General features: G+C 43.7%; 1 protein-coding gene and 1 long non-coding RNA gene across 2 annotated transcripts; one reads left to right on the forward strand and one right to left on the reverse strand.

Moving 5' to 3' along the window:
* The first annotated feature begins 909 nt into the window (after positions 1 to 909).
* LOC117821587 (gastrula zinc finger protein XlCGF57.1-like) lies at positions 910 to 14,163 on the forward strand. The gene is made up of 2 exons (XM_034695977.1): positions 910 to 1,188; positions 12,658 to 14,163. Exons 1-2 carry the CDS (start codon positions 1,020 to 1,022, stop codon positions 13,761 to 13,763), a joined length of 1,275 nt encoding a protein of 424 aa, XP_034551868.1. The 5' UTR covers positions 910 to 1,019; the 3' UTR covers positions 13,764 to 14,163.
* Positions 7,669 to 7,934, reverse strand: LOC117822450. Its single transcript, XR_004633177.1, has 2 exons — positions 7,850 to 7,934; positions 7,669 to 7,749 (listed from the first exon to the last, which is right to left on the reverse strand). It is a non-coding gene; the product is annotated as an uncharacterized LOC117822450 (long non-coding RNA).
* Positions 14,164 to 15,282: the final 1,119 nt, after the last annotated feature.

Here is a 15,282-nt window from a genome sequence, read left to right on the forward strand (position 1 = left end):
CGTGCGCGACAGACAGAGAACGCACTGGAAAGGTGAGAAAACGAGTGACTGCAGAAAACACAGAAAACTTTAGACACAGTTCAACGGAATAGACTGTTCAAAAGCAGAGTGTAGACTGTGCAAGGTGACAGTGTCATCAATCAGGGTCCACAAATAGACCTGGAAAGGCACATTAAAACTGTCTGTGAAGGTTCTCAGTCATCCAGGTCATGGTATTAGAACTGTTTATCCATCAGTGCAAGAAGTGAAGAATAAAGACAGTGAAGGTAACCTGCTGTTAATGAAGGGGTTTAAAAGTTTATAAATGATATACAGACAATCAGAGATTGGACGTTTTGTCTAATTGAGATGAGTCTTGTTTTTGTACTTTATAATTCTTTTTTTAGACCACTGCTCTGTGTTGAGTATATAAATAAAGCCTTATGAATAAACATTTGATAGAATGTATGTTTTTACATTAGTTACTCATTTTACATTATTTTAGGTCATACATTAATTTAAACAAGAACAAATGTGAGGAGCCACTCAGGAGCCCAAGGAGCCGGCTCTTTGAAGTGAGCCGAGCCAAAAGATCCGACTCTCTAAAAAGAGCCGGGATTCTCATCACTACCCCCCAGTCCACAAAGTCAGACTCCGCCCCTTGGTTTGCCCCCCAGTCCACAAAGTCAGACTCCGCCCCTTGGTTTGCCCCCCAGTCCACAAAGTCAGACTCCGCCCCTTGGTTTGCCCCCCCCAGTCCACAAAGTCAGACTCCGCCCCTTGGTTTGACCCCCCAGTCCACAAAGTCAGACTCGGCCCCTTGGTTTGGCCCGTCAGTCCACAGAGTCAGACTCGGCCCCTTGGTTGCCCCCCCCCCAGTCCACATAGTCAGACTCCGCCCCTGGCTCCGCTCGTCTCAATGGGAGGAGCTCTTCCATATTCTATTGAAGCGGTTCCTCCATGTAATCCGAAGTTCGGAGCTTCGGTCTTCATCTCTCCAGCTGCAGTTCTCTAGTCCTCCTGGAGAACAGTTTGCTTCAATGTCCGGGTTTCAGGATCTTAAAGATTTCTTCAGCCGGCGGCTGCTCGCTGCGGTTATCAAAGACATTAGAGGACAAACCACAACATCTTTATATGAAGAGGAGCTTCAGCGCCAGAGAGAGCTGCTGAAAGTGATTGTAACACCTGAAATCAAGCTGCAGAGAGCAGGTTAGTGTTTGCTTCTTCTGATGGAAACGTGTTTGTTGGGAGGGTTTCAGGGAGCTGAGCCTTCAGCACACAGCGTGTTAGCCGCAGCTGGCTCCTGATGAAAATATCACTTTGTTGTTTTGGATCTGAAACTCTTTTCTGACTGCTGTGTGATGTTTGGAATGTGTCTGGTGGACATTTCCCTGTTTCGTCACGCTTACTCTGATTATTATCATTTCAATTTAATGAACCAGATTGTATTTGAGTTAAAACACACCTTTTCTAGGATTTCTGAAGACGATGAAAAAAAGGTGAAGGAAAGACCCCAGGGTAAAACCAGGGATCAAACTCAGACACATTCCTGGGAGGGGGTCATCACCCACACCCCCACACCCCCACACCCTCTTTGATGAGATGTGACTGACAAAAGGAAAACACCCTCTCATCAAAGAGGACTGTAATGTTATGTTGTATCTTGACCAAGCGGCAAACTCCAGTCTCAAATGATGAAGCCAATGCGGAAGTGCTATAAACTGCAATACATCGAAAATCCTCTTGAGGCTGGCTGCAGAAACACCGGAAACCACATAGACATGAATGGGAAAAAGACGATCTTTGCAGCATTAATAAACATGTTTACAGCCTGGTTCAAAAAAACAGCTTGGCCCTACGAAGCTAATCTCTCTATCAGCAAACCCTGTAGGGGGGGGGGGGGGGGGGGGGGGGTTCTAACGTGACGGTTCAAAAGATATTAAGATTACGAGTTTTTGCCCAAATAAGGACATGACTGACGTGACTCCCGGAGATTTGTATTTAGAGAAATGAGACGTCCTCTCCTTCAGAGCATCACGTGAAGCGACGTCGGTTTGTGATGACGGCTTTAACAGCTGTTTGTGTCTGCACACATGTTCACTGTAATAACTCTGATCAATATAAACAGTGACAGAGCTCTGTCTCTGTGTTTACCTGTTTAACACACACCTGTTTAACACACACCTGTTTAACACACACCTGTTTAACACACATGTTCACTGTAATAACTCTGATCAATATAAACAGTAACAGAGCTCTGTCTCTGTGTTTACATGTTTAACACACACCTGTTTAACACACACCTGTTTAACACACATGTTCACTGTAATAACTCTGATCAATATAAACAGTAACAGAGCTCTGTCTCTGTGTTTACCTGTTTAACACACACCTGTTTAACACACATGTTCACTGTAATAACTCTGATCAATATAAACAGTAACAGAGCTCTGTCTATCTATTAATCTATTTCATTAGACAGTGAATCTGACAAAAACAATCAGATAGAACATAATCCATCCTCTGTTATATTGAATTGATGATTTTATGTTCAGTATTTTGTTTTTAAAACTCACATCAAACACTTTTTAATCTCAGCTCATGTTGCTGTCTAGAAACTGACGTAGGTTTATATTTATGAACCCTTAGTGACTGTTTTAAGGTCTGTTTCGGGGCACCCTTAGTGACTGTTTTAAGGTCTGTTTCGGGGCACCCTTAGTGACTGTTTTAAGGTCTGTTTCAGGGCACCCTTAGTGACTGTTTTAAGGTCTGTTTCAGGGCACCCTTAGTGACTGTTTTAAGGTCTGTTTCAGGGCACCCTTAGTGACTGTTTTCAGGTATGTTTCAGGGCACCCTTAGTGACTGTTTTAAGGTCTGTTTCAGGGCACCCTTAGTGACTGTTTTAAGGTCTGTTTCAGGGCACCCTTAGTGACTGTTTTAAGGTCTGTTTCAGGGCCCCCTTAGTGACTGTTTTAAGGTCTGTTTCAGGGCACCCTTAGTGATTGTTTTAAGGTCTGTTTCAGGGCACCCTTAGTGACTGTTTTAAGGTCTGTTTCAGGGCACCCTTAGTGACTGTTTTAAGGTCTGTTTCAGGGCACCCTTAGTGATTGTTTTAAGGTCTGTTTCAGGGCACCCTTAGTGACTGTTTTAAGGTCTGTTTCAGGGCACCCTTAGTGATTGTTTTAAAGTCTGTTTCAGGACACCCTTAGTGATTGTTTTAAGGTCTGTTTCAGGGCACCCTTAGTGACTGTTTTAAGGTCTGTTTCAGGGCACCCTTGGTGACTGTTTTAAGGTATGTTTCAGGGCACCCTTAGTGACTGTTTTAAGGTCTGTTTCAGGGCACCCTTAGTGACTGTTTTAAGGTCTGTTTCAGGGCACCCTTAGTGACTGTTTTAAGGTCTGTTTCAGGGCACCCTTAGTGACTGTTTTAAAGTCTGTTTCAGGACACCCTTAGTGACTGTTTTAAGGTCTGTTTCAGGGCACCCTTAGTGATTGTTTTAAAGTCTGTTTCAGGGCACCCTTAGTGACTGTTTTAAGGTCTGTTTCAGGGCACCCTCAGTGACTGTTTTAAGGTCTGTTTCAGGGCACCCTTAGTGACTGTTTTAAGGTCTGTTTCAGGGCACCCTTAGTGATTGTTTTAAAGTCTGTTTCAGGGCACCCTTAGTGACTGTTTTAAGGTCTGTTTCAGGGCACCCTTAGTGACTGTTTTAAGGTATGTTTCAGGGCACCCTTAGTGACTGTTTTAAGGTATGTTTCAGGGCACCATTAGTGACTGTTTTAAGGTCTGTTTCAGGGTACCCTCAGTGACTGTTTTAAGGTCTGTTTCAGGGCACCCTTAGTGACTGTTTTAAGGTCTGTTTCAGGGCACCCTTAGTGACTGTTTTAAGGTCTGTTTCAGGGCACCCTTAGTGATTGTTTTAAAGTCTGTTTCAGGGCACCCTTAGTGATTGTTTTAAAGTCTGTTTCAGGACACCCTTAGTGATTGTTTTAAGGTCTGTTTCAGGACACCCTTAGTGATTGTTTTAAGGTCTGTTTCAGGGCACCCTTAGTGACTGTTTTAAGGTCTGTTTCGGGGCACCCTTAGTGACTGTTTTAAGGTCTGTTTCAGGGCACCCTTAGTGACTGTTTTAAGGTCTGTTTCGGGGCACCCTTAGTGACTGTTTTAAGGTCTGTTTCAGGGCACCCTTAGTGACTGTTTTAAGGTCTGTTTCGGGGCACCCTTAGTGACTGTTTTAAGGTCTGTTTCAGGGCACCCTTAGTGACTGTTTTAAGGTCTGTTTCGGGGCACCCTTAGTGACTGTTTTAAGGTCTGTTTCAGGGCACCCTTAGTGATTGTTTTAAGGTCTGTTTCGGGGCACCCTTAGTGACTGTTTTAAGGTCTGTTTCGGGGCACCCTCAGTGACTGTTTTAAGGTCTGTTTCAGGGCACCCTTAGTGACTGTTTTAAGGTCTGTTTCAGGGCACCCTTAGTGATTGTTTTAAGGTCTGTTTCAGGACACCCTTAGTGACTGTTTTAAGGTCTGTTTCAGGGCACCCTTAGTGACTGTTTTAAGGTCTGTTTCGGGGCACCCTTAGTGACTGTTTTAAGGTCTGTTTCGGGGCACCCTTAGTGACTGTTTTAAGGTCTGTTTCAGGGCACCCTTAGTGACTGTTTTAAGGTCTGTTTCAGGGCACCCTTAGTGACTGTTTTAAGGTCTGTTTCAGGGTACCCTTAGTGACTGTTTTAAGGTCTGTTTCAGGGCACCCTTAGTGACTGTTTTAAGGTCTGTTTCAGGACACCCTAAGTTACTGTTTTAAGGTATGTTTCAGGGCACCCTTAGTGACTGTTTTAAGGTCTGTTTCAGGGCACCCTTAGTGACTGTTTTAAGGTCTGTTTCAGGACACCCTTAGTGACTGTTTTAAGGTCTGTTTCAGGGCACCCTTAGTGACTGTTTTAAGGTCTGTTTCTGGACACCCTTAGTGACTGTTTTAAGGTCTGTTTTTGGACACCCTTAGTGACTGTTTCAAGGTCTGTTTCAGGACACCCTTAGTGACTGTTTTAAGGTCTGTTTCAGGGCACCCATAGTGATTGTTTTATGGTCCGTTTCAGGGCACCCTTAGTGACTGTTTTAAGGTCTGTTTGAGGACACCCTTAGTGACTGTTTTAAGGTCTGTTTCAGGGCACCCTTAGTGACTGTTTTAAGGTCTGTTTCAGGACACCCTTAGTGACTGTTTTAAGGTCTGTTTCAGGGCACCCATTGTGACTGTTTTAAGGTCTGTTTCAGGGCACCCTTAGTGACTGTTTTAATGTCTGTTTCAGGGCACCCTTAGTGACTGTTTTAAGGTCTGTTTCAGGGCACCCACAGTGACTGTTTTAAGGTCTGTTTCAGGGCACCCTTAGTGACTGTTTTAAGGTCTGTTTCAGGGCACCCTTAGTGACTGTTTTAAGGTCTGTTTCAGGGCACCCTTAGTGACTGTTTTAAGGTCTGTTTCAGGACACCCTTAGTGACTGTTTTAAGGTCTGTTTCAGGGCACCCTTAGTGACTGTTTTAAGGTCTGTTTCAGGGCACCCTTAGTGACTGTTTTAAGGTCTGTTTCAGGGCACCCTTAGTGATTGTTTTAAGGTCTGTTTCAGGGCACCCTTAGTGACTGTTTTAAGGTCTGTTTCAGGACACCCTTAGTGACTGTTTTAAGGTCTGTTTCAGGGCACCCTTAGTGACTGTTTTAAGGTCTGTTTCAGGGCACCCTTAGTGACTGTTTTAAGGTCTGTTTCAGGGCACCCTTAGTGACTGTTTTAAGGTCTGTTTCAGGGCACCCTTAGTGACTGTTTTAAGGTCTGTTTCAGGACACCCCTAGTGACTGTTTTAAGGTCTGTTTCTGGACACCCTTAGTGACTGTTTTAAGGTCTGTTTCAGGGCATCCTTAGTGACTGTTTTAAGGTCTGTTTCAGGGCACCCTTAGTGACTGTTTTAAGGTCTGTTTCAGGGCACCCTTAGTGACTGTTTTAAGGTCTGTTTCAGGGCACCCATAGTGAATGTTTTAAGGTCTGTTTCAGGGCACCCTTAGTGATTGTTTTACGGTCTGTTTCAGGGCACCATTAGTGACTGTTTTAAGGTCTGTTTCAGGACACCCTTAGTGACTGTTTTAAGGTCTGTTTCAGGGCACCCTTAGTGACTGTTTTAAGGTATGTGTTAAGGGAGGGGAGTTCCCACGCCACACTAGTCTGTTGTTATCAAACAAGGTTGAGCTCGGGGACATTGAATGGGGAAGCCGGTTATGCTGAAGCAGGCAGAGCTAACTTGCTACTACAACCCATAGCTGGATTCAAGGGACAGACAGTCAAGTTTTTCCACAAAGATGATCACCAGATGATCCTCCTCCCTCTCTGTCCTCACAGTGAGCTCCTGTTAATTCCTGATCCCATAAAAACAGGTAGAGTCACAGAAGCTATGTTCAAGGATTCAAGGATTCGTTCAAGGATTCAAGGTTTTTTTATTGTCATACCAATACAAGCTGTCGCATGATATGGAACGAAATTTTGTTTCTTAGGTACCATATAAAGCCCAAAAAAGAACATACAATAAAAGGAAGACATTAGTAATAAATGTAAAAATATAAATACAAATATAAATAATGTGCATAGTGCAAATGTACAGTGTGCAAATGTACAGTGTGCAAATGTACAGTGTGCAAATGTACAGTGTGCAAATGTACAGTGTGCAAGTTTTGAGGTAGTCCGTTTTATTGCACTGTTCATGTCAGAGTCTGTATGTCTGGGAGCGGCCGAGACTACAGAGCACCACCAGAGTTCAGCAGTCTTACAGCCTCAGGAAAGAAGCGGTTCCTCATTCTGGTGGTTCTGCTCTTGATGCTCCGCAGCCTCCTGCCTGAGGGGAGTGGAGCAAACAGTTTGTGTGCAGGGTGGCAGGTGTCCTTCATGATGCCTGTAAAAAGTCTGTTTTCTCCTGATGCTAGTTCACTGAACAATGTCAGAATCAGAATCAGAATCAGCTTTATTCGCCAAGTATGCTTGAACACACAAGGAATTTGACTTTAGTAAACTGTGCTCTCTTTGTACAAGGCATAAGAATAGGAATAAGAATAAGAACTACAATAAAAAATAAAATAAAAATATAATAACAATAACCTTAGCTATAAATACAAAGAAACAACAAATAGCTTGACTAATATGTACAGGCTAAAATAATATGATAAAGTGCAGTGGTGAGTTGCAGAGGTAGTTTTACATTATAAAGTAGAAGTTAAATAATACAAAAAATAGAAATATGGAATTCTGCTAGAGAATTGTTGCATTGTGTATCTACATGTATATTTACAGAGAGTGTTTATCTGACAGGTCTGACACTGTTATGGTTTAGTGTTAATCAGAGTGACAGCCTGGGGGAAGAAACTGTTCTTATGACGGGTTGTTTTGGCGCACAGTGATCTGTAGCGCCTGCCGGAGGGGAGGAGTTTGAAGAATTTGTGTCCAGGGTGTGAGGGGTCAGCGGTGATGCTACCTGCCCGTTTCCTGGCCCGGGACCGGTACAAGTCCTGGATGGGGGGCAGGTCGACACCGATGATTTTTTCTGCAGTCCTTATAGTCCGTTGCAGTCTGTGTTTGTCTAGTTTGGTTGCAGAGCCAAACCAGACAGTGATGGAGGTACACAGAACAATGTGTGGTGTGAAGTCAAACACGCCGGGTCCAGGGCAGGTTTCGAAGGTTTATCATCAACAGAAAGGATCAGCTCAGTGCAGACAAAGGACTGAGTTCGGATGTGGATGATTTGTACTATCAAACAAAAAGGGACAAAAAGGGAGATATTAAATATCTAAATAAACAATGTAGCATAACACTGATAAAGATAATATAGAAATAAGGCGTTACTTACATCAATAATGCATCCACTCCAGGTAATAGTTCAAAACCACATGATACAAACATTTCAACAAAGGGAGTCACTGGTACATGGCAGGTTTGGAGGGAAAAGGAGGAACAAAGGCTTGGGTGCAGGCTTTTATAGTGTAGGGGGCGTGGCTTAGGCGATCAGGTGTGGCCTGGTGAATTAACAGTCAGGTAGAGTGGAGACTTGTGATTTAACAATGCCAGAGGCCCTTTTTCTGCATCTGCTGGTGTAAATGTCAGTGGTTGGTGGTAAGCTGTTCCCTACAATCCTCTGTGCGGCCTTCACCACCCTCTGCAGAGTCTTCTTCTCTGCAGCAGAGCAGCTGCCATGCCACACAGTGATGCAGGAGCACAGGACGCTCTCCACCACACATCTGTAGAAGGAGTTCAGAGCTGAGCTCCCAAGTCCTGCATGCCTCAGCTTCCTATGAAAGTAGAGGCACTGGTGGGCCTTCTTTACACAGGAAGTGTTCATTCTTCAGGTGAAGTCCTCAGAAAGATGTATTCCCAGGTACCTGAAGCTGGGGACCACTTCCACAGCTGCTCCTCCGATGTGCAGGGGAGGGGGTTGGTGTCTGCCCCTCCTGAAGTCCACGATCATCTCCTTTGTCTTTTTGGAGTTGATGCAGAGGTTGTTCTCCCTGCACCAACCCTCCAGATGTTCCACCTCCTGTCTGTACTGGGACTCGTCATTGTTCGTGATGCGTCCCACCACAGCTGAACACTCAAATCTGGCCCAAATCAGATTTAGACCACCTCCATATGTGGTCCTGAATCAGATACAGATCAGATAGTTTTCAGTGTGAACGGCCAAGGAGGATTTGATGCACATTTGACTTTCACGTCACTTTATAGCGACACACGTCACGATTCTGCGCCGTTTGTTTGGAAGTATATCCAAAGAACTTGTGAAACAGCTGACGTCATTGTTACTGGTCTTTTGTGCATGCGGGGCAGTTTGGAGCTGCAAACAGTTCACACTGGAATCACATACAGGTCACATTATAGATGGTAATGTGAAAAAGGAAAACAAAAAAACAGATCTGAGGAAAAAAAATTGGAATTGAGCTTTAAGCCTTACAGTGTGAACGGAACCAAAGTGTCCCATTTATTCCAGATGAGTGAATCTCCGCTGGTCCATACGTCACCGCCATACATCACTGGGTGATCTGCACCCTGATTGGCTATCACGGTGTGATGGATTCGCTGGAGTTCAGATATTTCAACTTGCACCATTCGCGTTGCCCGATTTGGCAATTCGCGCCGCCAGCCCACTACTCGCGTCTCTGCATTGACTTTACATGTAATTAATATATTAAGTTGTAAAATATCCAATTTAAAATATGACATTAAATGATCAAATATTTTGAAATATAAGATTAAGAGAGAAAGAATGTAAAATTAGTTACAATATTTGACTAAAACTCAGTTACATCTGCATCTTTGATGACAAGGACTTGATCAAAACTTACTAACAAACTCTCTCACCTGGGTCAGTCTCTCTCCCCCAACAGAACATCCATTCTGGTTCACACACTGGTCACCTCCCGCCTACATTATTGCAACTCCCTTCTTTTTGGTTTACCAGACAAATCCATCCATTAACTTCAACTGGTTCAAAACTCTGCTGCCCACATCCTCACCAGAACCCCCTCCACCAGCCACATCACATCTGTCCTGCAGCAGGTCCACTGGCTTCCCATTAAATACAGCATCATCTTCAAGATTCTGTTCCTCACCTACAAGGCCATCAACAACTTAGCTCCTCAGGACCTCATTGACCTCCTCCGTACAAAAATACCCACCCGTAGACTCAGGTCCTCCTCTTCCATTCAACTCACCCTCCCACCTGCTCGCTTGACCACCATGGGGTCGAGAGCCTTCAGCCCCTCGGCCCCCCGCCCCTGGAACTCTCTCCCCCTGGACGTACAAAATTCAACCTCTCCCACCACCTTCAAATCCCACCTCAAAACTCACCTTTTCCACCAAGCATACGCACTCTAATCCGTCTCTCTGGGACTTGAATGACTTCCCCTCCCCCCTTTCATTTCTCTAGTCTTGTATCTTTATTCTAATGTTTGTATTTATTTACTGTTGAGTGTTGCTTTTATTGTTGCTATGTTGTAAGGTGACCTTGGGTGTCCAGAAAGGCGCCTATAGATAAAATGAATTATTATTAATATTATTCTAAAATGTTTCTGATGTATCACCAAGCTGGATTAAATGAAGATATAGACACAGAGAGGTCAAATATCACACAGACGTCTCCCGGACGCTGCTTACCCTCAAATAATACCTCAGCCTGTCACAGGAATGCATCACTTTTATTTTGATAGATTAGACGCACAGCGGGGGACAATATGTTTTTGAATGTTCGGCGCTCCACCACTTAAGTTTTCATCATGTAAAAAAGAGTTTTTATTATCAGCCCCCCCAACAGTGGCCCTTGCCCCCCTTGGAAGTTCAGTAAATTAAATTTTCTATATAGCACCAGATCACAGCAGAAGTAATTGAGGGTTACCTCTCTTATAGATCAGGTCTTAAACTTGTTCTTTTATTAAACAGACTAAATATCCTTCTGTTATTGATCTTATTGACATGATGGGATGTCATTCTGATCATCTGCTCTCACACAAACAGGTGCGCTCACATACACACATCACAGCACAATGATACGATGAAGGATCATCAACAACTCGTTCTTTAAGATGAAAGCTGAAGTGCATCACTGATTATATAAACTCAGATGATGAAAACTTTAGTGGTGGACCGTCGGACATTAAAGGTGACATATCATGCAAAATGGACTTTTTAATGGTTCTTTACCTGAAATATGTTTCCCTGGCATGTCTACAAACCCCCCGAGAATGAAAAGAATCCATTCTGCCCCTGTTCTGATTTCTCCACCTTTCTGTAAATGTGTGTGAAACGAGCCGTTTCAGACTTCCGTGTTTTTGTTACGTAACAACAATATCCGGTCTGTCACGGAGTCAGAGCTCGGAGCTTGTTCAGCCCATAGACTGTATAAAATACAACTCAACCCCTCCTCTGTTTTTCATTACCTGCACACATGTGTGCTAACAAGGAGCTTAGGAGGGAGGCATGCTAGTTGTAGGCTGTCTTAATAAACACAAAGGTAGGTTTTACTCCCCACGTCTGCAGATTTGAAGATCTAGTGGAGGATTTTTATTTGTCATGGATAAGTGCTAGCGCTAATTAGCATAGCCACATAGCTATATGTTCGTAGCTGTAGCTGTAGCTGTAGCTGTAGCTGTAGCTGTAGCTGTAGCTGTAGCTGTGTACCAAGACACACGTCGACATACTTACAAAAAAACAACAAGAAACACTAAATCTGTGACCAATCCTTCATAAAAGGTCCTGCTGCCTTTCTGGCAGAGGTCGGTTTTACTCCCCACGTCTGCAGATTTGAAGATCTAGTGGATGATTTTTAGTTTTCATGGATAAGTGCTAGCGCTAGTTAGCATAGCCACATAGCTACATGTTCGTAGCTGTGTACCAAGACACACGTCTACATACTGATAAATAAAACAAGAAACACTAAATCTGTGACCAATGGTTCAGAAAGGTCCTGCTACAGGCGCCTCTCCGTCAGGATCAGATTCTGGATCAGATTCAGAGGGTTGAAGTAACGTGATCTCTGAGCAGCCGTGTATATTCACCCAACATGTAAACATTAGATCAACGTGCTGGAGAGCCGAGGCACATCCACTTCCTGAGGGGGCGTGGTCAGAGGGAAAACAGAGTGTTCTGAGGAAAGCTGAAGAAAAGGACTTTTCAGGCAGACCAAAATCTGATTTCAAAGTGTTTTTTTGAGCATAAACTTTAAAGACATGTTTTGGGGACCTCTTAGACCAATATATATTGATGAAAAAAGCGTGATATGTCCCCTTTAAGAGTCATATTTCCCTGCTGTGCGTCTAATCTTTAGAAATGAAAGCTCTGCATTCCTGTGACAGGCTGAGTTATTATCTGAGGGGCTCAGTGTTAGCTTGGTCTCTACCTGCAGCAGGTGTGCTTTATGAACCAGTCTCCTCTTCATTGAGGATTTTTACCCCCGGTGTGTGTTAGTGACAAAAACACAACCGGGGGACGTCTGTTTAAGATTTGATGTTGTTGCCGCTGTCACCGTAAAAAGCTCTTCATCTACAGCTTGATTTAATCCAGTTTGGTGAAACATCAGACACACTTAGTAAGTTTGGATCAACTCCTTGGCATCAAAGAGTGCCGTGAGCTGACTGTCACTGCAGGTGCATTCAGGGACCGTCGTAAAAGTGCAATGCAGACCTGTATTTTGTGTTCATGGCATTTTATTTGAATCAAGAGAATCAGATGTAGTGGTCACATGAAGAATGTTCTCTTTTGACTTTTTTTGCAGGCTAGATTATTTAACTTAAGATATTACAAAGCAAAAGTGTTAAGAGAGTGAAATGTTGACGATGTTAGTACTTGGTAAAAACCCTGATACCTGATATCTGACCGATAGATAGATAGACAGATAGATAGATGGCAATGTCTGCACGAACATTTATGTCATCATTTTCGTTAACAGTGTGTTCAAATAGAGGCCTTAATAGGACTTCCTTTAGCTTTTAGAGCCTGCCTCAAGTGGTCACTCAAAGAACTGCAGTTTTCCGCCCTACGGCGTCGGCTCCATTTTTAACATAAGAGGTTGTTTCACATTGAACACTTGATATCAAACAATCATCTGAATATGTTTAAAACCTGCTGTTTTTGTAACATTTCTGATACAATTGATGTCTTTCTGAACTTCAGGGCTTCCTGCAGACTTCCAGCAGCTATCAGGGATTAAAGAAGAGCCTCCTGAGCAGCAGGAGTGGAGCCCCCATCTGGACCAGGAGGACACTAAGCCCCCGCACATCAAAGAGGAACCGGAGGAACTCTGGAGCAGTCAGGAGGGAGAGCAGCTTCAAGGACTGGAGGAGGAGGATGATACCAAAAAGTTTCCATTCACTGCTGTCTGTGTGAAGAGTGAAGTTAAAGAAGAGGAACCTCAGTCCTCACAGCTTCATCTAGAACAGACTAAAATGGTGGAAACAGAAGAAGAAGAAGAAGAAGAAGGCTGTGGAGGATCAGAACAAGCCATGAACTTGGATCCAGAGAGTGATTCACAACCAGAGATTGAGACTGAGGACTCCTCTGAACCTGAGACTGAAGACAGTGATGCCTGGAGCGAGACCAGAGAGGATCAGTCAGGATTAAACTCTGTGGCTGAGAATAAATCTCATGTCTGCTCTCAGTGTGTCAAAGCTTTCAAACAGAAATACCTTTTGACCAGACACATGATAATTCACAGGGAAGAGAAACCCTTCATCTGCCCCAGTTGTGGTAAAACATTCAAAAAGAAAGGGAACCTGAGCCAGCACATGGTAACACACACTGGAGAGAAACCCTACACCTGCACTGAATGTGGTGTTAGATTTAACAGTAATGGTCATCTGACCAGACACATGATCATTCATACCAGAGAGAAACCATTCAGCTGCTCTGAGTGTGGGAAAAGTTTTAAGCATAAAGAATGTATGACCCGACATATGATCATTCATCAAGTAGAGAAACCATTCAGCTGCTCTGAGTGTGGGAAAAGATTTAACCATCAACACGGCGTGACCCAACACATGACGATTCACACGGGAGAGAAAGCTTTAGACTGCTCTGAATGTGGGAAACGCTTTACTCAGAAGTCCAGTCTGACCAGACACATGAGAATTCACACCAGAGAGAAACCCTTCAGCTGCTCCCAGTGTGGGAAAAGATTCGGCCGAAAGTTTTGTCTGACGACTCACATGGCCCTGCATAAAAAACAGAAGCCTTCAGCTGCCCAGAATGTGGTGAAAGGTTCAATCATGAGTCTGGTCTGACCGCCCACATGGAATATCACGGAGGAGAGAAACTCTTCAGCTGCTCTAAAGGCTGATTTATACATCTGCGTCTCTCCGACACAGCAGGGGCTGACGTGGACATGAGCACCACATACTTGTACGTCGATGTGTCCGTGTCTCTGGGCAGTTCTCTGTCAAAACACTTGAGGGCAGGAGCTGATGAAGAGGACTGTGGAGGACCTGGACAAATCAGCTGCTCCGACCGAGAGAGTCCTTTACAACCAGAGACTGAGGTCAAGACTGGAGACTCTTCTGGACCTGAGACTGAAGACAGCGATGATGAGACAAGATGCAATAATACCACAACAGAGACCATGAACACTCAGACTACATTACATTGAGTTACACAAACATTAAGTGGTCCAATATTCTGTATGATCACCTGTGCTGATTTTGTCCACTATTTTAGTTTGAATCCATAAAGGACAATTAAATGAGTTTCAGACACCTTTTGGTCTTTCTGCCCTCGTAGCTTTGGTCCCTGATTAACATTTGAATCTAGTTTTAGTTTTAAGAAGTATGCAAATGTAGTCCTTACTTTCATTCAATAGGTTTTCTTTTTTTAATTCATCTCACCTTCATCAGAAATTGGTACCAAGTGTGTACCCAGCATTCAAATCTGTAATCCACAGCTTGACCCGTAAGGCAACTGGACTAGTAGAAATTCTTGAAGACGTTTCACCTCTCCTCCGAAAGGCTTCTTCAGTTCTGACCAGACTGGGGAAGAGCTCCAAGATACAAACCACTAACAGTCGTGGGTGTGTCCAGGGGTGCATCTCAAAGCTCTAAACGTCCATCCTCGCGTCTCTTCCTCGCGTCTTAGTCCCAGAGATGTGAGGAAATGAAACCAGAGGAGAGAGGAAAGAGGAGATTTGTATTTAGAGAAATGAGACGTCCTCTCCTCCGGAGCGTCACGTGAAGCGACGTCGGTTTGTGATGACGGCTTTAACAGCTGTTTGTGTCTGCAGACATGTTCACTGTAATAACTCTGATCAATATAAACAGTAACAGAGCTCTGTCTCTGTGTTTACATGTTTAACACACACCTGTTTAACACACATGTTCACTGTAATAACTCTGATCAATATAAACAGTAACAGAGCTCTGTCTCTGTGTTTACATGTTTAACACACACCTGTTTAACACACACCTGTTTAACACACATGTTCACTGTAATAACTCTGATCAATATAAACAGGAACAGAGCTCTGTCTCTGTGTTTACATGTTTAACACACACCTGTTTAACACACATGTTCACTGTAATAACTCTGATCAATATAAACAGGAACAGAGCTCTGTCTCTGTGTTTACATGTTTAACACACACCTGTTTAACACACACCTGTTTAACACACACCTGTTTAACACACATGTTCACTGTAATAACTCTGATAAATATAAACAGTGACAGAGCTCTGTCTCTGTGTGTGTCTCTTTACCTGTTTAACACACACCTGCACATGAAGAGAATCAGCTCTCTGTTTATTCTGTCCTGAA

Source organism: Notolabrus celidotus, chromosome 1 (assembly GCF_009762535.1).
Source record: "Notolabrus celidotus isolate fNotCel1 chromosome 1, fNotCel1.pri, whole genome shotgun sequence".
NCBI lineage: Eukaryota > Metazoa > Chordata > Actinopteri > Labriformes > Labridae > Notolabrus > Notolabrus celidotus.

Excerpts from the sequence above, each read along its gene's own strand:
- LOC117821587 (XM_034695977.1), top strand. The coding sequence starts at position 1,020 with ATGTCCGGGTTTCAGGATCTTAAAGATTTCTTCAGCCGGCGGCTGCTC. Across the intron at positions 1,189-12,657 it reads AATCAAGCTGCAGAGAGCAG|GGCTTCCTGCAGACTTCCAG; the intron begins GTTAGTGTTTGC and ends TCTGAACTTCAG.